At 40.7% G+C, this 22,656-nt stretch overlaps 1 protein-coding gene and 2 non-coding genes across 4 annotated transcripts; all 3 read left to right on the top strand.

Moving 5' to 3' along the window:
• The first annotated feature begins 291 nt into the window (after positions 1–291).
• tlcd4b (TLC domain containing 4b) lies at positions 292–15,178 on the top strand. 2 transcript variants are annotated; one of them, XR_015846662.1, is made up of 8 exons: positions 292–645; positions 5,681–5,833; positions 7,026–7,115; positions 9,055–9,113; positions 9,334–9,428; positions 9,559–9,632; positions 10,331–12,713; positions 13,230–15,178. XR_015846662.1 is itself a non-coding variant. In XM_088317280.1 (7 exons), the coding sequence occupies exons 2-7, from the start codon at positions 5,688–5,690 to the stop codon at positions 10,680–10,682; spliced, it is 816 nt and encodes a 271-aa protein (XP_088173406.1). In that variant the 5' UTR covers positions 292–645; positions 5,681–5,687; the 3' UTR covers positions 10,683–15,178. The 2 variants fall into 2 exon arrangements, 1 of the variants encoding a protein (XP_088173406.1); XM_088317280.1 differs by having other exon boundaries at positions 10,331–15,178.
• A 2,929-nt stretch (positions 15,179–18,107) lies between these two features.
• trnas-aga (transfer RNA serine (anticodon AGA)) lies at positions 18,108–18,189 on the top strand. The gene has a single exon. It is a non-coding gene; the product is annotated as a tRNA-Ser (tRNA).
• Positions 18,190–18,481: 292 nt separating this feature from the next.
• Positions 18,482–18,590, top strand: trnal-caa (transfer RNA leucine (anticodon CAA)). The gene is made up of 2 exons: positions 18,482–18,519; positions 18,545–18,590. It is a non-coding gene; the product is annotated as a tRNA-Leu (tRNA).
• Positions 18,591–22,656: the final 4,066 nt, after the last annotated feature.

Genomic DNA, 22,656 nt, shown 5'->3' with positions numbered 1-22,656 from the left:
ATGCCTGTGTCTCTGTGATTTGGCTCTCTATGTGATGCGCAACACAAATGCACAGACTGAATACATCAGATTGAATTTCCCCATGAAGAATGAGTGGAAAGTCCTCCATCAAATTGATAATATTTTGTATTATATTTGATATCTACTTATGTATTATTTGAAAATGATAACGTGAAAATCATGCGCTATAACTATGAAAAGGCCGCAACATTCGTTCTCATACGTATCAATTGCTGCTAATTCAAAGATTCCTGTGGCCATTGTTCCGCGAGGGCGTTGCCTTCGCAGGGGGCGTGTACCTTATGACGTCACGCCTCGGTCCTGCCTGTCAACAAAATAAAGCCAGTTTTAACTTTTGACGCCGCGGAACTCATTATTGGAAACGTATCGCAGCGAAGACAAAGTACCGAGAGGAAAAGCTTTACCACCGTGTTGCAATGGTGGCTGTGACTTGTTTACGTGGCACGGGAGGCTTTTCTATTATTTATTTATTTCTGACCCCCTCTCCGTGGGTCGCACGAACGAGCTCGCGAGCTTGTAGTTTAGCCGACTTGCTAGCTGTCGTCAAGTTGTAAGAAAGTGGACAAGACGGCGGCTAGACGTGGAGCCTATCCGATCGACACAGACCTATGCGACGGATAAAAGGTAAGGCCGCTCTTACGACCACCACGTCAAACACAATACGTGCCAGCGCGTAAGTGGTTATTTTGACGTCCAATTTGAGATGGCTTTCCGTATAAATCTTCGGCTGTGCGCTTCTCCCGGCTAGCCAGTGCCTGCAGCAACAGCAGGAGCACGCATCGATGAGAAGAAAAAACAACTTTACCCGTTGCAAGACGGATTGCTTTACAAGCTGGTGCCTTGTTGCAGCTCGTTCCACGCCTATCTGACTGCTTTCCCCACGTTCTGTTCTCTGTTCTGTTTTGATAGTGCAGCAACACATAACCGCTGCCTGCATCATTATCTCCATTGACCGCAATGCTTAAACATGCACTCGCACCACCTGCCAAGAAAATATTAGTTGTGAAGAATTACGCTAATGCACATGACAGGTGCGCCGCCGGAGAATGATTTCATATCGGTGTGTTGCGTTGCACTATATTCGACGCGACCTATCTGTCTGAAGTAATACATTCCCAACCATGAATCAGCATAAAATTCTCGACTCGACGCTGCACGAAGACATTGGTTAAAATTTGTCTGGCTGATTATTTTGACTCCTGATCCGCAGAGCGAGAGACTGGTGGTGCGGTGTAGCAATGATCGGATGCTCGGTTGGATTTCCAGCGAGGCGGATGAAATTGAACCGCGATTATTTATGTTTAGTCGATATATCACGAGTGGCAATTTGCTGACAGCGGCAGGATAGTCATGTGGAACAAGGTCAAATGTGGACGTGGGGAGTGGATCTCCAATCTTGACTGTCAGCCGCAGTGGAGCATCCGTGTTGCATCCTCCCACCGGGGTGCTGTGCGCGAAGCAGCTTGCCAGGTGAAGAATGCCCATGAATTATTCAGACGCATGCAGCATACGATCGTCGTGGCCTCCGAATGTGCACCGCTGCCAGACAATAAGGATCTGGGGGTGGTCGTCTCCGAGTTTGAAGCATGCTTCTGCTTTTTTTGGGGTTGAACATGCTACTTTCCACCATGCAATGGTGCATTTGAATAGCTCGATAAAGGATGGCTCATTGGTGTCTGGTGTAACTTGCATTACAGCATTTAAATGTGATGTTTCATCGTTACATCCAATACTAAATTTAATTAGTTCAAGTTAGAATTCCCCCCGTTGAATTGAATTGAAATTTCAATTCTGTTCCACCAGAAAAAAAGAAAATTGTGTCTTTAAAAAAATAATAGCACAGGTTTTATAAAATGTAATTGCTGCACGTTTGGACAACGGAAAGTCACATAAGTTGGGTGTGTTAGCTAGTCATGCCTATTGAAGTTTTCTACTTCAGTGGTTCTCGACTGTTGTCACCCTGGGACCTGCATTTTCTATTGTCGCACAAGTCGTGACCCACTCTTAATAGATGTTAAGAACTCTAAATAAAATATACTCATCAATAAAATCTTTTGAATTTTTTTTGCCCCTAACACGACAGTTCATGGTTTAACAACAGATATGAAGTGGATCCGTCTAAATTTGTTCGGTGTCGCTGATGATTTGTTGTTTCTTTGAATTTAATTAACTTGAATAGCTTGGACTTTGGAGAGCTTTCATGTTACAAATAAATTAATATGACAGAGGCTGAAGGCCGTCATATAAAATCGAATCATGATCCCATTAAATGGAATCATTCCACTTGAAAATGTGCCCTTCTTCAATGTTACCTCACCGCCTGTATCAAGATACATTTCAAATCGTCTTTTATCCGAATACTTTTACTTTAAAATTGCACAGGATGAACATGTCAAGTTCATGTGCAAATATTAAGATAGTCAAATTAGTTGCAAGTTAAGGTAGTTAAATTATGTATCATAAATATCACAAAATACAGCCGCAAAAGTTCAATTATCTTTGCAATTGTCTCCTCCCCTATCGTCGATGTACTGTGAGAAAACAGTATGGTAGAGTGGCATTCCGAATACAAATACAAGCTTCAGGTTACAAATATATATTTTTTTGAAAATATCCCTTTGGTTACATACATATTTCGTTATGCGAACCGTCTCAGCTGGATGAGCAGAAAGATCAGTACTGTGCTGCTTGTGCTATTTAACCTAACCGACATTGGAACTCATTGCGATAGCGAGTTAAAGGTTACGGTTGGCTGTGAACACCCCAAAACCTCGCATGAAACTCAATGTCTCTTCATGTGTCAGCCGGAAGTTCCGCTTACACACACAGACACACACACACACACATACGCAATGATAAATGCAGTGTTTATTGTGTTGGAGCGTTTTTTTTTTTAAATGTAAAAAAAGGAATAAATCTATAAATTGAAAATAAAATGACACAAAACTCAATTATTCCATCACTTGCTCATTAAATTCAATGCTGTGGTCTTCGATAGTAGCAAATACACACTGTCTCTCTTATCACTAACAGCACTCAGGCACAGCACAGCAGCTACAACTACAGCTGATCAATATTTGTTTTCGTTTCACCCTCGTCAGCATATCTGAAACTCGCTCATATCTCATATTTCTGCTCCCATAAACGGGGAAAAAAAAAACAACTAACAAAAAAAAATAAAAATAATCTTTTAAGTTGAGAAACTCTTAAGTGAAAGTGCCAGTGGACTTTAAAAGGAATGCCCTATCTCGTGCTTTTGTTTCCTGGTAATCTATTTTGCAGTATGCATCCATGACGTAGGCCATTTTAGTGTAAATATAGCAGTCGACATGCCTCAAGTGTCACGCGCTGCATGGCGGCTGAACTAAAGGGTTTTTTTTGCACACAGAAAAGGGACGCGATAGGGTCATGTGAGTTAATCATCATTTTAGGGATGTGATAAGATCTTCTGTGTGCTTTTTCTCATCCATTGTTTGTTCACTAAACAGTACCAAGCAAGGGATACTGTGTTTATTTTTGCGGTGGTCTTTATTTGTCGCATGTATTTTATTGTAATAGTCAATGGAATATATTTGATACAAACAATAATGTTGTTGTTTGTGACTTTTGGTTTGTCCTTTCAGAGGTCACCACAGCGAGTCCTCGTGATTTGGTTGACAGTTTTTATGCCATATGCCCTTCATGACACAATACGCCATTTTATTTTAATGTATTTTTTTTTAATATCGGGAGTCGTCTCGGCTGGGCTCTGGAGTTTCCTGGCTCAGACTGGCTCCAATTGTGTTCACAACATTTTAATGAAGATTTCACCCTTATTTAGTGTATCAATTCAAAATAGCTTACTGTTCCCTCCAACAGTATTCTTATCGTAGTAGATCAAAATGACAATTATATGAGAGCATAAATAGTTCAAATGGACAAAGAGGTAAAAAAAAAAAGACCAATCGGAATAGTATTGGCAATATGCAAGCAGGTCGACCTCCATAATTATTGGCAACCCTGGTTTTTAACTTCTAATAAATGATCTTTTTTCCAAAATATTTTTTAAAGTGGAAAATCTAACCTTAAATTCAATTCAATAATATTTCACAAAATCGGATACTATGGAAGGAAGGATTTAAATTTGTTCTTATACCATTCCTCTTTGCATAACCGCTCTAAAGTGACCTGGGTCCTCTCCTCTCCTCTGCACTCTCTTTAGTGCTTCAATGGGGTTGAGGTCTGGGGACTGAAATGGCCATGGAAGGATCTTGATTCTCTGCCTGGGCAACTATTTCTTCAATTTCCAGGATGAGAGAAAATATGTATATATATTTTAAGGCTTTTAACACATGTTAACCATGATGATGCTAATAATAATTATCATTATTATTAATAATAATGATAATTTATTGTTAATTATAATAATAATCTTATTATTGTTATTATTATATTTACCTCTATTATATGCAATATTGAGACCCTCGGCGACCCACGTTTGACACCTTTGTTTTAAGGTGTATTCATTATTATTGAGGGGTCAATTTTATTTTTATTTGTCTTCTTATTTTAATTTTGTTTAAATGCAGTTTCTGTTTATTATCTTTTTCATTTAATTTCTAAAGTACTTGTTATTAAAATATTAAAGTGTTTAAGTACTCTAAACACAATGTAAAGACATGATAATGATAGTATCTGTATCTGTATGTTTTTAAGAAGCCTAATCATCATGTCTCAAAACTTGGTGCTTTAAATGGTTTGCATAAAGTCACTCGTTTAATCAGAATTGATCAGGTCAGAGTCCAAGCTTGCAGGGGTCAAAGGTTTTGTCATCGCTGATAAAGGCCAGATCTTTTGTAGACAACAGTACTTGCAAGTTGCAACATGTTAATTCTAAACTTTTACTCCAAGTTGAAAAATGTAATCATCGGCTGAAGCCCCTCAATTCTACATTTAATCTGGTGAGGGAGGCCAGCCACCCGGAACAGTTGAGAACTGTGTCTGCACGTGTGTTTACGACGTTAGCAAGTCTGAAAACAGATTAGATTACTGGCTGAACTCTTGTATACTGTTTACGTGAAATGGATCAGTCCTATTGCGACACTGTGTGTTGCTAAATACGAGGACAGTGGAATTAAAAACTCAACGTGCCCCTGTTCAAATGCCAGGCTTTTGTGATTTAAAAAAAAAAAGAACAAGGCCAATATAAATCCTTTCAAAACCGTTTCCTCCATTGACGACTTGACCTACCCATTTGTGGAAAAAAAAAATCTTTGAATTATCTTCTCGCAATGTGTTCCAGTCTTTTCTTTGTGTTGGAAACAACTCGATGTGGCTCTCCACTCTAATTCAAGACGCCAGCCTGCATACTTTATTTAGTCCCTAAAACGATTTTCCTGTTTCTGCCAATGTGTTTTTAGTGCCTCGTAGGCCCTTAATGGCTCTTCTGTTGTCTTCTTTCTACCGCTACAAAGCACCAGGCTTGTCAGAAGCTCTCTGGTCACTCATGTTATGTGATCCTCATCTTTTGGTTTCATGTTGTCGCATGAATCTGTTCCTTGAGGACAGAATGAATTTCGCAGGCGTTCTGGTGTTGGAAAGCCTTTTTGGACCCTGAGTGTTGACCTCCTCCCTCCGTACCCCCCACCCCCCCATCTCTCCGTCCTTGTGTTGTCTCTAGGTGAGGGATGGAGATGAGAGAGCTGACTGTGGTAGCTGGTAGCTTTGTGGGTTTCCAGCTACTCTTTTCTGTGGCCAGTCCTTTACTCTCTTCAGCCGTCTCACCAAGTTATAGATTGCTGCCTCCCACCAAACACACAGAGTGGAACTCAAGGTAAGTTGAAGAAACCAAATGGATTCTAAACAGCTGTTTGACTTGTCACGAGTGAAACTACAGCGTCATTTTTAGGCTAAGAGTGGAAATGGAATCACTTTTTTCAAACCGATATCTGCATAGAAATGAAAGTACTGGTATGGATTTCCAGACCTTTTTTGTATTTGAGTTGGCCCCTGGAAGCGAATCAGGGTGTTTTTTGATGAAGCAACTGCTCTGTTGGAGAGCCGAATTATTCCATACGCTGCAGGGACAAACATCGGGGTGAAGTTCAGAGGGCAAAGCTGTAATTTGTATACTTGCATAACGCCTCATATTGACTCCACATTATTAGATTCTTACTAATACTCCCAGTTAATATTTAAAAGCATGGGGTGCTTTTTACCGATAGCCCACAACAAGTTAAAGGGCAATACTGGCGGATGACTGCATAGCGGCCAACCGTTGCATAACCAGACAGTGTTCAACTTGTTTGTTACGTAACCACGACTTAAGGGCAAGGAGGGAGGCAGTGTGTTCAAAGAAAGAGGCGCATGTCTAATGAACATGTCAACTTTTTGACCGTCGCCCTCGTCCTTTCTTTCTCTGTTCCTTACTTTTCGCGGCTTAATTGACTCATCTTTTTTTTAATTTTTTTTTTTTAACGCTCATTCTTGTGAAGCTCAAATTGGTCTGTGGATAGAGCGTGGTTTAATCCAACGCTGTCGGATGTTCAGAGGAGGAGATGATTGTTTGTTTTCGTGGTACAGACATTATTTACTAGAACTAGAAAAAAAAAACAAAAAAAACAGCAGTGCTGTTGGGGCGTCTGGGGGGCGTCTTTGGACGATTCGAAATGTACAATTGGGTCAGGCTGTCGGGTGAAATGAGCTCTGTGATTGGCTCTTAGCTCTGGACAAGAAACGGAAGTGACGAAAGGGGAAAAACTATATTACTCAGAATTCTGTGTTTAGATTAGTTGGCTTGCACAGAACATATTTTTGTAAAACTAAATTTGGGGCTGACACCCCTTTGAGAATCAAAATGGAATCAAATAGAATCATGTTCTTAACATACCCAGCCCAATTCTTGACACTGACAGTATTTTGCCTTCATTTTTTTTCAATATATTGTATGTCTTTATTTTTTACTACATGTTGTTTTTTTTTTTGTTTGTTTGTTTTTTTTTTTTTTTACATGTATTGTGTCCCAGGTTGGTGTCGACAGTTCACGCTCTGATTGTGGGGTTATTTTGTTTATACATCCTATGCTTCGATGAGGCGGTCAACACCAATCCTGTCTGGTAAGTTTTGTGAAGGTATTCAGCCAAGTAAAACATTTATTATCGAACCTTGAAAATTCTTTCTCGCATCATTCCTCTGTTGTCCTTCCTCTCTTTTCCCAGCGCTTTTTCTCCCATCACACACAATTGAGTCCTGCCAACAAGGCTCCTTTTCATAGCAAACGGCATCGCAGCTTAATCTTCTGCACCCTCTCCCCATGTGTCCCCGCGACCAGCCTTGTCTGTCTCAATGTCCGTTGCAACACCCTACATCTCTGTCAAATCAATGTAACACACCTCCTTCGCTCTTATTGTCTCTCTGTTGGACGCGGTCAATGTGGTTTATAGTGTGAAGGGGGGGGGGTTGGTATGATGGGAACTGGGGGTTTGGTCAAGAAGGAGAGGGGACAAAAAAGGGGAACCAAGCTGCATCTGCTCTTGCACTGAGAACTGGAATCCTTGATTTTAATTCCCTTCACGAGGCGAGGAAAAGGGGATTTTTGTTTTGAAAATATTTGAATTAAGTGTTGCAGTTTGAGCTTTGCATATTGCAACATAGTCCGTGACTTTCATGAGTTGAATTTCTCAGTGTTCCTACCCACATGTACAGACAAAATATCCTTGCAACACCTCATTGGTGAAAGCAATAATCCTTCAGCCAATCCGGGGAGCCAGAGTACAAAAAGTGGCATTGTTCTACCTGCTATTGCTGGAAACAAAAACCCAAAAGAATGCCATTTACGAGAAGACTTTCAAACATGCAATAATTGCAAATTGTTTCAGTATTGACGTGACACTAAGCAGCATAGAAAATGGATAGAAACAAATTGAGCAAAATGCTCTCAATTGCAACTTTTGAATGTGTATTTCATACGTATGAACGAGAATTCAATAGGCACCTCAAGTGAGTAATAGTAGAGGAAATAAAATGTTATGATTTCATAGTTAGATAACTTGGTAAGTGAATTGATTACAATAGATAAAATAGCTTTGTGAATAACAGAGATACTGTATGGTGAACTTGATTTTAGAAAGGCCCTAAAAAACGTAATCAAAGGATTTGGGAAGGAGGGGGGGGGGCAATTGATGTCATTTGCGTGCAGCACAACAGCTAAATGCCGCTTCACCATGTTTGTTTTGAAGCCTGGGCTCCACCGATTGACCCGAGTCTGCAGACCTCAGGGCTGGGTTTATATTCAATTTGCCTTGAATGAAATCTGGACACAAACCTTCCAGTGATTTCTAAACCAGTCGTGGAATTTTAAAATCTATTCTGGGAACCAGTTTGAAGCACTGGGTCAGCGGGCGTTCATTGTTGCTGTGAGTTTTATGCCAATTTATTGTTTTTATCTATCATCCTGATTCAGAAAATCTTATCTCGCCGCAAAGCAATTCCGGATAAGACACGCACGCACGGATGACATAATCACACAGTTTCCAATAAATGAAGTTCTCCTCACAATGCCGCTTGCTACATTTCAAATCTCCAATAAAATTAAAAATGACAATTGCATAACATTTGAATTTGGCGGTTGAATCGGAGGTCATCTACGGGTGAACATGATCTCGCGTCCATCATGTTATTAAAGTCTGTGCAAATAAAGGGCTCGATTACACAAAGCACTCATTTGCTATCCGACACCTCACTGCGGCTGCTGTCAGGATCTGATGTCTTTGCAGGGCTCGTTGTTGCTTCGGACGGATGGTATTTGCAAGGGTACAGAAAAGTCGTTGCTCTTTGTTGTCAGTGATGTCGATGCTTACATAAAATGTAGAATTTCAGTATTTAATATTTCTTGCTTCACATAATCGCTGCTTTAATAACACGGTGTTCCTTTTAAGTCTATGTAATTGAATTTGATTCTTTTTTTTTTTTTTATTTGTGTGAAGTATTCTCTTTTCAGTGAGACACATTTTTTATTTTTTTTATTTTAACACTATGTTCTATGCCATTCTACAGGGGGGACCCCAGTATGGTCAAATTAAATGTAGCCATAACCTGCGGCTACCTACTGTATGGTGAGTTGTTTTGTTATCAACTGTTGGTAATCTGTCCTCGATCAGGGTCAATCTATACCGATGATATAAAACACCAGATAAAGTATTGTCTTGCATGCACTTTGCTTTGTGCGCAAATTGTTTTGACCTTTTGTAGTTCCAATAGCCACTACTTATGTGGAGGATATGTGCACCAGGCCATTTCGTCAGCTCGACTAAAATATCTCACCTTCTTTTCTAGATTTATTGCTGCTTGCATGTAATTGGAGCACTATGGGGGACAGATTTTTTGTTTGTCACCACTTGGCGGCGCTCTATGCATATGGATATGTGCTGGTAAGGCCTCTTCATTTTTGGATGAAAGCTTCATGATTTAAACTAATGGCACTCAATTTCCTTTGAAACACCCTTGGAATTACTTTCAGTTTTAGTATTTGTTATGACCTGTTTCTTTGGGGCATTTCAGACACGTGGTGTGCTGCCCTACTTTGCCAACTTCCGTCTCATCTCAGAACTATCGACACCTTTTGTGAATCAAAGGTGAGTTGGTGGGGGTGGCTCGATGTCGATGGCCTTTTTTTTTTTTTTTTGTCACTGCTGTCCTTAATCACATTCGCCTCATGTTAGATACAATAAAACTTTATTTGCATAGCACATTTCATAACAGTTGCACAATGTTAGTCATATAACCATACTCGTGCTAAATTATTGAGATTGCATCTGTGAGGAAGTGTCACTTGACAACCATAATTATGGCAATTTTTGATTTTTCAATGAAACCATAACCAAAGTCGCATACAGTCATCCTTGTTTATTTATTATACATAAATCTATAACGTAACCTTGTATCCTTAAATATATGTTATGATTTTTTTTTTTGGATAAAGTTATTCTATAGACCCGTCATTCAAAACACAGCAAGTGGCAAAATGGCCGCCCCTGCGATAGATGAAAAAAGTTGAATTTTGCTCCTTAATTCATATTCCAAAAATGCAATGTTAATCACAATGGCAGTGTTTCAACAAGTGTGGTGGCATAAAACTGATTTTGCTTTCCCTTTCATAAAAAAAATAAATAAAAAATAAACAATAAATAAATAAATACATAAGTCATATTAAATGATTGACTAGTTAAAGTGGAGACGATATGTGACAAATAATTAAAAATAAATCTTCAGGGTTATTATTTTAGTTGTCGCTTTTTCTTTGCATGTGGCTGATCACTCTTTTTGTTTCTAGGTGGTTCTTTGAAGCATTAAAATACCCCCGCTCAAACAGGATGGTGGTAGTGAATGGCGTCGCGATGACGGTGGTCTTTTTCCTGGTGCGGATTGTCGTCATGCCATCCTATTGGGCGAGCGTATTTGCCACATTTGGCACTGAAGACTTTGAGCGCCTGGGCTTGGGTGCGCAGGTAGCCTGGATCACCTCCTGCGTGGCCCTGGATATCTTGAACACTATCTGGATGTTTAAGATCACACGAGGTTGCTACAAAGTACTGGCTGGATCAAAAGCGCAGAAAGAGAAAGAAAAAGTGGAGGCGTCCTCCTGCTCGGACAAGAAGAAGCATGCAAACAACCACACAGACTGAAAGAATACAGAGGGACACGAGCAAGTGGGTGAAGCTGCACGTCTAGGACCGTCTCCACCCTCAAATCCTGAACCTCAGCCCTCGATCTTCCTCAAGTTGGCCAGTAGAAGGGGCTGTAAGTCCTCAGGTTCGATCCCGGCGACAAGAATTGGGGACTCAATCAAGCACCAGCCTTCGCAGCCTCAGTGGTTTTCGCAGGCAGATTAGCATCCTGCTGCTTTTTTGTTGCAGATGACGAGACAGCGCTCACGAGCACATTTTTAACCCCGCCCTCTCCACACTTTTCCCTGCTTTCATTCACATTACAGCTCCTCATCTCCACCTTTTGAGTCTCCTCCCATATCAGCCAAAGCCCAATCCTCTGAAGTGCCTGTGAACGACAGGAAAGCAATAGGCTAGACATGCTTGAATAAGACCGCAGTTTAACCGATTTAAAAACTCCCACTTTTCTACTCTGTCCAAATTGCAGGAGATGTAGCACTTGAGGCGCGTTCGAAGTTTGTGAATTGACAGGGCTCTTGTCTTAAACACACCAGACCTCAACTAAAAAGGAACAACACCGCAATGCCTCATCTCTCGTGTTTCCTGCTGTGGCCTCTTTGTACCAGTCACCAGCGAATGGCCTTCATTAGCCACGCCAATTGGAACGACCAGAAAACAAAAGAAAACGCTAACATCGTACATGAGACGCATCATAGCGGGCATTAGTCGCTTTTTATTTGGCTCCTCTCGTCCAACTGTCCATTTGGAGCCGTCTTTGTGCTCTAATTTTATATGGCTTCAAGCCCTAAGCCAGTCTGACTAACAAGGCCATATTAGACGCATCACATCTTTTGCCTCACTGGATTGGGCTTCACTGTCCAGCCTGAACTTTTATGATTTTATTTGATTTAATTTTGTTCCATCTCCATCGTTTCATTCCCCCCCCACCCCTGCCTTATAACATCATCAAGCTTTTAATTTTTTCCCCCTATCTACTGTGAATGTAGAGTTTGGAATGATATATCGGGTGATATCACCAGTTGAGAAAGCCTCCGAGCTTTTCTTCACCCGTCTTTCGAGCCAACCATCTGTAAAGGTTGTCCGAGCCAATGCAGCGCAACTCAGTGGCATGAAAATGTGCTGAAGGAGCCGGTGCACCCTGGAAGTTTTTTTTAGTTTTTTTTTTTATTATTTTATAAATGAATTCTTCCAGCTTTCATCTCTCAGTAACTCTGCAAAAGGAATCAAAGTAGGGGCAAATTAGATGAATGTGGGTGAACTGTCTTTTCTTTCCGCTATTTTTTTATTGGATGCCCTACTGTTTTTTCCTTTTTTAATTGTTTAGGGTTTATTTTTCAATTTCACCAAGCAATATGATGTCTTTTAAGAAAAAAAATCAAGGGTTTCTAATTTTTGATGTATCATCTAAAACCAAGCCAGACTCTCTTGGAATGCTGTCAGAGGCAACGTGGCATTCAACATGGTTGGTCTTTTCATTTCTGTATTTCTGTATAGCATGGTAGCGTTAGCCTCATTCCCACCGAACGAGATGATACAGTGTACCACAGTACAGTTCGGATCAGTAAATCCAGACTCGCAGCTTCTGGAGTTTGAGCTGCACTACGACACAATGTTATTCTACTCAATTAGGATCTGGCATTGAAACAGGAGCTCAGAATTTGCCAGTGAATTAAACAAGAAAATAAAACAAAGGCAGAATTGCACTGTGAAGTGCTGACAGTAACGATAAACAAGGAACACAGCTATGAATTCTCCTCGAAGAATAACTCAGAATTTTTTTTTTAATGGTGCTTTCAATTCATTCCATTGTAACACGGAAAGAAGAAGCGAACCAATCAACACATTTGTGACCGAACCCCACAAGAATACTGAAAAGTGAAACGGTTCTTTTGAAATATTCTGGGACCCATTTCAATGGAAATTGGTACAGGAAGGTGGAAATGAGGCTATTGTATTTCTGTGATGCCTTAGAGCAGTGGTTTTCAAACTGAGGGGCGCGCCCCCAAGAGAGGCCCCGGAGTTATAACGGTGGGGCGGTGCTATCATGAACACTTTTCATCGTTAAGTAATACTACGTGCAGACCAAAGGCGGGCTCAGCATTCCCGGTGGCGCGTCTCCATATGTAGTCAACATTGCTCGCTCAGTCAGGACCGGTTGCATGACCCGCACCCCGTCTGAAATCTTGCTCCTTTGCCCATTCCAGGATGAGGTGAAAATACGGCTACATTGCATCGCCGACGTCCACACGTCATACACATGAACAAGGAGACACAGCCAAATAAAGGTTGTTTTTTTTAAACTACTCACACACAATGATTGCGGTGAATTTAAACCAATGTGGGACAACAATATCATTGCCGTCTTTGGGATCGAGACACCTACAATACAGCCAGCTTCTTTTATCGGCCATGACTGAGTCTAGCAGAACTAACTGTGTGCAAGGAAGTTGGAGTATCTTGTGAGTGGACTGAATTGTTTACAACTGTTCAACAGCCAAGTAAAGATGGCATAGAACAGCCAACACAACCACCGTCGGTCACCAGATTGCGAGACAAGCGGGGTGGTTGGGGGATTGAAAATAATTTCATCTCCAAAGTGGGGGCGCTGCAAAAAAAAGTTTGGGAACCACAGGCTTAGAGGGGTAGTATCGATTAATGGCATCTATACATAAATTTCACCTTTCTCTCTGAACATAGTGAATGCATGCACTTGTAAGATTCTTTTATGCTCGCCCTTGCATGTCTCTCTACACTCTCAGTAGCTATACAGGTGCTCACTCCGTGTGGCTAAACCAATACATGAAGTTAAGTGATTCAGATTTGAGTGCAGCCGCACGACCAGAGCGAGTTAACGGGCAGGCATGGAAGTCCTCTGCATGTTTCCTTTTCTATATAGGTCTTTATATTTCTCAGTGGACGGGACAGTGGCAGAATGTTGGACTTTTTGCTGTCAAACTAAAAAAAAAAATCAGAGAGAGAGAGAGAAAAGCACACTCCCCATGGAGCAATAACTCTTGACCTCCTGGATTTCTGTTTGTCACCACAGAGGAGAGGCTGACACATCCGGTGCCTTTTACAGAAACGTGGACTCACATTTTGATAAGCATGAGCTTTCTAATGCGAATATCATCTGATATGATTGTCATTTATGTACTCCTCTGTATTCCATGTGTATTGTATACTCAATGCATACTGTATATTTTTATAATATGCCTGCACAATGATTAATCCGGCCAAGTATTAATATAATCCAAAGATGATCAGGGAGGCTGTCGTGTGATTGTTCTGTTGGCCTCTTGACGACAGACAGGGCCACGTCTCCATGAATGTTGTCATGGGTTTAATGAGCGGCATTAACAGTATCCAGCGTGATGAGGAATGGAATCAAGATGTATTTATTTTTCGGGCATGAGATCTTTAAATGAGATAATGAAAACGGTAGGCTAATGTCATTAGCCTCCTCAAAGCTGTGAATAAAATAGAACTCGTAGCGTTCCGTCAAGGACTACAAAAGTAGACGATTTCCTGAGGTCGGCAGGACACTTGTGGCATGCTGGGATTTTGGCTCGTGCACAAAGTCAAGATTAAACCAGATCTGCTTGTTAATGGACCGGACTGTTGGAACTGTTGTTGTCAGGGTTTTATTTATTTATTTTTTCTTCTTTCTTTTCTTCTGTGTTTTTGTTTTAATATAAAACAGCTGCAAATGTTGTGCTTTATCGCACGTGTTGGGACTGGTCAAAAATGAATTGTTTCCAGAAGGCTGCTTATGATGTTAAGTGTGTGTACTGTTTTATCAGGTTTGAAAACCACTTTGCCTTTATTTCTTTTGAGGAGGCCAACATTATAACAAAATAGGAATTATTGTAAGGACTACAGTATATACATGGATCTAAAATGAATAGATTACTGTACCGTCCTAATTTGTGATGATTTCAACCGGATGCTAATTGTCACCCTGACCTTTTGGGTTAGGGTTGATTTGGTACAGTTTGAAAAAGCAGTATCACAGTTCGGTACTTCAATTAACTTGAGATTATGCATGGTTTATAGACCGTTCTTTTTTTTTTTTGTCTTCAGTTGATGACATGGACTTGAATTACAAAGTCACAATCAGGACATTTGTAAGAACCTTAATGATCACCTTATAACTGGAAATATCATAGACAAATCAATTTAACACTTTTAATGAATTACCACCGTGTCTTGTTTTTTCTTTTATCCCATCGCCTTTTTTTTTTACGGAATGCCTTTTGTTAGTCTTTTGTTTTGTTCGTACCTCCGGATCTTTTTTTTTTTTTTTTTTTTATTATTCTTTTCAGTGAGCCAGCCTAGACCACACAGAGGCTTTTTTTTCGGATCCTTCTTTGAGGGTAATTTCTCTATGACGTGGATATATAATGGTTGTTATCTACAATAACCATGAAATTGTAGAGATGAAATCATGAGATTTACTTGAAAGTGTTCTTCAATAAACTTGAAGACGAAAATAAGATGGCTGCTCATGTCTCTCTTTGTGACTCAACACTTCTGAACTTTATTTAACCTTATAAAGCTTACTAGTTTTTTTCCCCCCAACAAGGATTTACACGTGTTACCTGTCACCATTAGCATTATCTTTTAAAATGACGCACTAAACACCATAAAATTGTCCATATTACCGACTAGTTACTGTACAGTACTACACTAATATATTTCAAAGAAAAGGATGAAACGTGAACTTTCTGTAAGGGTGAGCCTCAGTAGATTGAGGCGATCTTGGCTGTGTGTGCACGTGAGAGCTGCGAGCGGCCTTAAGGGGCTCGGCCAGAATTCAGTGTGAGGAGCTTTACCAAACATGGTCACATACAGTAACAAGAGACTCAATGAGAATTTCTCCTGCTACTAGAGTGTGCCGCCACAGGAACACCAGCACTTGTACTTAATGCACAAAAATACAATCGTTGCTCCATAATCAACACTGATTAATTAATTTGATGACATTTTAAGAGCGACATATATGTTTTCATAATCTCTGCAAACGTGAGCTGCAGCCTTGTGTAAGCAGACTTTTGTGAGGCAGATTGAATTGACTTTACATCTCTATAAATGTCCAGTCATCTCTTTCCCCATTTACGAGTTCTAATATGTGTTTTGAATCAGGGCTTTATGAGCACCAAGCAGCCTCTATAGCAGGGGTGGGCAAACATTTTGATTGGCGGGCCACAATGGGTTCTAAAATTTGACAGAGGGGCTGGAGTGTTTTGGTCACCTCACCTCATCGGAGAAAAAAAAAATACATTTAATTTTAAATGTGAGTGAACAAAAGCATTCCAACAATATATATGTCTTTGACCAACTACAGTATTTAGAAAATAAACTATTAACAAGGTTTATTCATTTAATTTTTTTTCAAGTTCGGCGGGCCAAATTAAAACGTTTAACGGGCCGCATGTGGCCCCCGGGCCGTAGTTTGCCCACACCTGCTTTATAGGATACTGCAGCAATTAATTTCACATACAAACGGATCAGAATGATGTGTCTATTTCAGGAGGAACTTATGTTCAAGATCTTTCCCAGGCTTTGAGGAACAAAAACAATCAAGGATCAACATTCCAGAAATAAGTGTGGCAATAAACCAAGCAGATTTTTTTTTTTATACAAGGTGCTTAAACCCTCCGCCTGGCATTTGATAGAAATAACTTTTTAGAGCGGCTTGTTAACGAGTGGCACCTTAGTGCCATCAGCGACCTCACCCGAGAGATTTCTTCTGTCAGGAGCCCATCCCAGCCTGCCTATTGAGATCCAAAATAACTTTACCTCATGTCATCAAATTTAAACTCGTTGCGGCTTATTTTTAAAAAACATGTTGGCCAAAGAGTATTTGTTGTGGAAACATTTTTAATAGTTGAAATTCTTCAACAGCTGAGCAGTTGGAATGCAAATAAGTCAACATGCAACTTAAAAATGCCATTCATGGTGTGAAAGCTGAAAGGTAAGCGTTCACACAAATGTTGGTCTGGTTTCCATTACTGGACATGTAATATTCGGTGAAAAAAAATGTGAAATGTTAAATATTTTAGCAGGCAGGAATATCAGGGGGAATGGAACCTCAAAAGTGGACTACATTCTGTTGGGTAACTCTGGTTGACTCCAAATTTAAGTTCTAGTTTGAAAGCCATTACATCTAATTAAAAAAGCAAAATAGTCAATCTGATGCTCAAAATGTCACAATAATCAAATATTATTAAGGTTTGATAACGCTGCAAGATTTAAATGTTGGTTGAACTCTAGCTTGTTTTTGTTGTTGTCATGATATCTGTGGATTTTTACGTATTGTAGCAATTTTTTTTTTCACTATTGGCTTCTTGGCATTCACACACTTTGTTATGAAATTTCAATTTTCATTAATCCTTATTGTGTGAATGTTAATAATCAAGCATGTCTAATGAGTCCCTCCTTTTTTCCTCAATTGCAACTGATTGAAGTTCACGCAAGCTCACAGATATTACCTTCATCACATGATTGAGTTTGAATTAGCAGACTTATTTATGTATTAGAACAGTTTTTTTTTTTTACATTCAGAGATGGTTTATGTAACGATCGGGCAAGATGAACATTTCTCAGTTATTTTTCCAAGCATGTTTCTGGCTCATATTTGGTTGCATCTGAGAATTGTGCGTCGTCTTTTTATAGTCATTTCATTGCCATTCAAACTGCGCACCAACTATTTATGATGTCATTTCTATTCTAGTAGGATTTAGATGAGGGAAAGCTGAATAGTTGTCTACTTGAAGAAATTGAGCTAGGATGCCAAAGAATGCCGAGTCAGCTCAAGTGTACAGTCGCGATGAGGGGGCTAAAGTGTGTAGAAAGGATGGAAGCATGCCAGCTGAGGTGGTGAAAGATGATAATGGGTTCAAGTGTGTCTGGTGAAAGCAGGTGAAAAGTCATGGGAAGGGTAAAACATGAAAATGAAGGAGGAGCCATCACACTTGAAGAGTTAGTGCAGAATGAAAACGTTATTTGAAATGAATGACAAGTCGATATATCCTCAGTCTATGCAGTGGATGCTACGGATTGTCCATGGAAAAAAACGTGTTCACCTTTCATCTTTCTGCCACAGATGTCAGCCTCCATCTCGGTGCCAGTGACAGCCAATGTTCACGGCGCGTAGATTCCCTTTTCTTCACACCTGACTAGAGCAGAATGCCTTATCAGACTCCTGTAGAGCTTGCTGATGAGCTGATCATTTGAATCAGGTGTGAAGCAGCAGGGATAGATGGAAAACAGGCAGGAAAGCGGCCCTCGAGGACCGGAGTTTGGCATCTGTGTCTTCAGGCTTGAAGGAATTTGGGGTGTCCTTGTGCAGGTTCAAATCCTCCTGGCACCGTAAAATCCTGGTGTTAATGCTAATATTAGCATAAATACATCCAAAGTCAGGTTGTCGTGGCTGAGTGGTTAAAGCGGTGGATTAGAAATCCATTGGGGTCTCCCCGCGCAGGTTCAAATCCTGCCGACAACGTGAGATGTTTCAGAAATTTAGCTTGGTTCAAGTACGTGAGCATTAACGCTCTTATCGTGTGAGTGGTTCTGCAGCAAATCAGGACTTGTGTCCAAGTGGAAGTGTGCGTTGAAGATGTGAGAGGTGACCCTTCTGGCATTTTTCTCACTGACCAGTTGGTGGCCCGCAACTGAATTGTTTAAAAAGATACAGAAGAGTTTTAAGTTGCTCCATTCAAAGTGTGCTTCTTTTTACTGCGTATTGGTACTTTTAGTGACCAATGAATGCACCACTTTTGATAATTATCGACCATGTCAGGATGGCCGAGTGGTCTAAGGCGCCAGACTCAAGTAGTTTGACCTTTACCCAGTGGGCCTTCTGGTCTCCAAATGGAGGCGTGGGTTCAAATCCCACTCCTGACAAGTATCTTTTGACTTGGATGTTGATGCATTTCTGCAGGACTGAACGGTTGTTTGTTGAGTAACCATTCGAATTAGCTGTGAAATCTTTAGTGGCCAAAGATGCGGGTTGATTTTGATCCTAATTACACCCTTCTAACCAAAGTCAGCACAAGCCTGCACAGCTGTCTTTGGAAATCAAGTATGGGCGATTGAAATGCTGCAGTGGGCCACAATTTTCATCATCATAGCACCGCTGAAAATAAATTGCATTACTCATTACATTTTAGACATTAATAGTGTCGGCATATGGCAAGCCAGAGGAGCCAAAATGTACTCACATACCAAGTGGTCTCAAGTGGATCCTAGCAAGATTCAATTGGCCCAGTGTGAGTGCACCCTGTAATTGACTGTCCACTAGTCCAAGTTGTACCCCGCCTTTCACACCAAGTCAGCTGTGATAGTCTTCAGCCCCTCAGTGACCCTGAACAAGATAAATAAAAAAAATTGTCAAAAGTAGGCGTTGATTGGAGCATGTGACCTGAAGATTTAGTCGCCGAAGCTTTGATGTCTTATTGACCAAATCCAGGTTTGTTGATGCTTCCTGTCTGAGCTCAACCGCGGGTAGGAGTTATGATGCCATGAACTCAGCCTTCAGACCTCCACTAAATTGTATAGGATCTCGAGGCCTTCCACCATAAATTCTGTAGCAAGGCAGAACGGAGTGAGGGGCGGAGGGGGGGGGTTCTCAGTGGGTGGGGAAAGTGACTTTTTGAAACTACTCTAATCCCCTTTTATCTCCTCTCCATCGTCCATCCAGTAGTTTTGCATCCTTTCACTCCCTGCACCCTTTTGTTTGCAATCTCATTCATCCCGTGTTTAATCTGGAGCTCCCCAACCATTTCAAGTGCCTTTTCGAAGGTGTTCAGCCACTGATGTATCTGAACGCTCTGAAATACTCCTTCTGGAATGTGCCATGCGAATGTATTTTAGTGCCAGTGGAAAGGAAAAACTGCAAATTATCACAGAGTAATATAAACAGCTTTAGTGCTGTTTATGTTCATGTCTTCCAAATTAGGCTTTTGAAATACACAGACGTGTAAACATCAGTGGCTAAGTAGCATCGGGTGATTATGAATACAACTGCCATTATCATTTGACTTTATATACTCAAACTAATAAAGTAGAAAGACTTCTTTTCCTCACACAAGTTCTTATTACTCACCAGTCACGCTCCGTGCGATACTATGCAACACATTTGAAGTAGCCACAAGTAGCCAAATAGATTAGACGTCAGGTGCAGTCGTAGCCAACATAAACAATAAACCCCACCGCACAGTAAATATCAGACTGTAGTCTGTTATTTTTAGTGTGAGGGATTCCTTTTTCACAAGACATTACTTCTCAGTCGGCAGAGCCTCTCGCTTCTCCCGTCATGCCCAAATAAAGTGTCCATTCCACAAGTGTGCTGCCTCTTCTTCTATCTGAAATGTTTATAGGACACTCCGGTCGGTGTGTGCGTGCGCGTGTGTACGTGTGAGTCATGGGTGTATAAATGAGTGAATAACGTATGATGCTCAACCTTTTTTTATTCAGCCCATCTCCTATACAGCTCATTCGAATCGGTTGTCACATGGATGGTTTGAATCCATCTGACTCAGGAAGAAGGAGGTACACCATTGACAGAGTATTGTTCGCTCAGGGGATGGTTCACTTTTCACAGACAATATTAACAAAATTTCTATTTCCAACCAGTGCCTGAGATTTGACCATAGATGTCAATTGTAAATATGTTTGGACTGCTGGCGTTTAGAGAGTTGGTGTATATCGACAAATTGAAGAAGTGGCTGACCGAGAAAACATGACTGAAAGACGGCACTAATCATAGCAACACCAGAACAGACCCCTAAACACAAAATGTTGTCATCCGGCATTGCACGCTCATCCATCAACTGCTGGACATAGCTGCAAGTAATTTTTAATGAGTTCAAGTCGTTCAGTCACAAGACAAATGTGTTGTAAGTGAACAGCGAAACTTCACAGGTTAGTGAAAGACTGCCGCAGCATATCATTTGAGGTCATTACGTGTGTGTGTGTGTGTGTGTGCCTGAGTGCACCCTCATTTTTCTATGAACCATCTGTCCATTTTGTCCTCCCCCTCCATTAGATTGGCATGTCGCCCGTGTGTCTGCTAGTGACAGAAACAAAAGAGAGAGCATGCGGGTGAATCATGTTCTCTCTGGGGAGCCACCTCCTCTGTCGCTCTGCTCCACAAACCCCCTGAATCTGCTGCATTCCTTCCACTGTCATCCGCTTGTGTGCGTGTGTGTGCATGAAACACAGGGGAGAGAAAACAGGTGAGAGGGCTTACTCGGTGTAAAAGAGGAAACATAACGTAAGTGAATGATGTCAGGCTCTGCCTGGTCACTTCTACGTCAAATCAAGCATCAGGCTTGCTGCATTCCTAGTGGTGTGAGTGTGGATATTAATATTAACATGAACTTCATGTTTGGACATTTTGAATACGAATGTAGGAGCCATATCAAAAGTGATTTACACATTCGTACCGATGTTTTGTAAGAGATTAAGATCCTCTGCATAATATGCGATGAAGAGTAAGATGTTCAAATAAGCTGTTATAAATGACCTCCATCCTATGATATTCCAAAGGTTATTACATTAGCACACGGGTGTCAAACTCCAGGCCCGGGGGCCAGATCTGGCCCCTGACCTCATTTTATGTGGCCCGCAAAGGGCAAATCACGTGCGTCAACTTCCTGTTTCTAGAACACTTTCATCAACATAGACATATAAAACATTGCCATTCATTTGGTTCCGATACTTTTGTTGAACAAACTTATTAAAATTACTAACTGGCTTCTGATTTCAAAACTGGCTTTCCATCTGACGGGCCTCTGAGGGAAATCGGAACTATGATGCGGCTCGTCCACAAAAATGAGTTTGACATCCCCGCATTAGCTTATAATAGTAAGAGTGGTGGGCATGCGTTTGAGTATTCAGACAAGAAACTTAAATTTGATCAGTTGATGTATCTTGATTTATTATAATACGTTTGCTTGATTCAAGTCCTCTTGTTTAAAGTCAATGGATTGACTATGATTTGGAAAGGCAAAAAAAAAGCACATTTAAGCCATTGTTCTGACAAGAGTTCCAAAGTCCCCCAAATCTATGTTAAATTTTTCCAATGCTATAGTGTTTGCTATCGTTTTTATACTGCCAAAAGTGTACAACAAAGACACTTCCCAGAGTTGATCATATAGAAGCAATCAGGGGCAGAAGCGCCTCCGAAAGAATGGTGACCAAGAAATGGATGGTCTTGTGTGTCCAGAGAGAGAGAGAAAGTTCTAGAGAGAATCCCAGGACAGCAATCATCTACTAATCTGGGCTTCATGGTGGGTGGACACACAGGAGACTCTTAAGTGAGAGGCATAAAACACCTCCCGGACTCCAAGACTGTGAGAAAAAAAGACTCTGTGGGACAAAGGTTGAACTTTTTTTCTTTAATTTGAAGCAGTATGTACCGAAGAAGGCCTGCACTCATCATCTGCCTTTTCTGATTGTCATTCAGGAAGCTTTTCTCATGTCCACATATCATATCATCAGTGGTGAGGAATGATTAGTTCTCATTTACAGTTGTCCTAATTTACATGATCTAAAAACAGTCTATGACATTGTTGATATGTAAATTACCTCCCGTCACCGTGCAGGAAATACATGAGGACCACTTTAGCATTATTTTTAATCACTTTTTTTTAACTAGCCAACTACAAGTACCACATATTTTACACTTCATTTTGACTTTATGAACAAAGTAACAGAGGGCCGGTCAGAGACTGTGGATGGTTCGAATGATGCCCTCGGGCTGTTCTTTGCCTGTAAGTCTGCAGTAGAGTCTTCAATAAATCTAACAAGCATGTTTTTGAAATGTTGGAGGAAGGCAGACTACCCTTAAAAAAAAGTTAAGCAAGCACAAAAGAACATGTAAGTTGCACACTGGAAGCTGGAGCCCAGATTTAAATTCTCAACTTCAGAACTGCGAGGCGCAAGTTCGAGCCATTTATTTATTTAT

The sequence above is a fragment of the Idiotropiscis lumnitzeri genome, chromosome 15 (assembly GCF_059441095.1).
Source record: "Idiotropiscis lumnitzeri isolate Australia: NSW breed Sydney's pygmy pipehorse chromosome 15, RoL_Ilum_1.0, whole genome shotgun sequence".
In the NCBI taxonomy this organism is placed as follows: Eukaryota; Metazoa; Chordata; class Actinopteri; order Syngnathiformes; family Syngnathidae; genus Idiotropiscis; species Idiotropiscis lumnitzeri.
The sequence above is the reverse complement of the archived record's forward strand: the minus strand, read 5'-3'. Positions and strand labels throughout refer to the sequence as shown.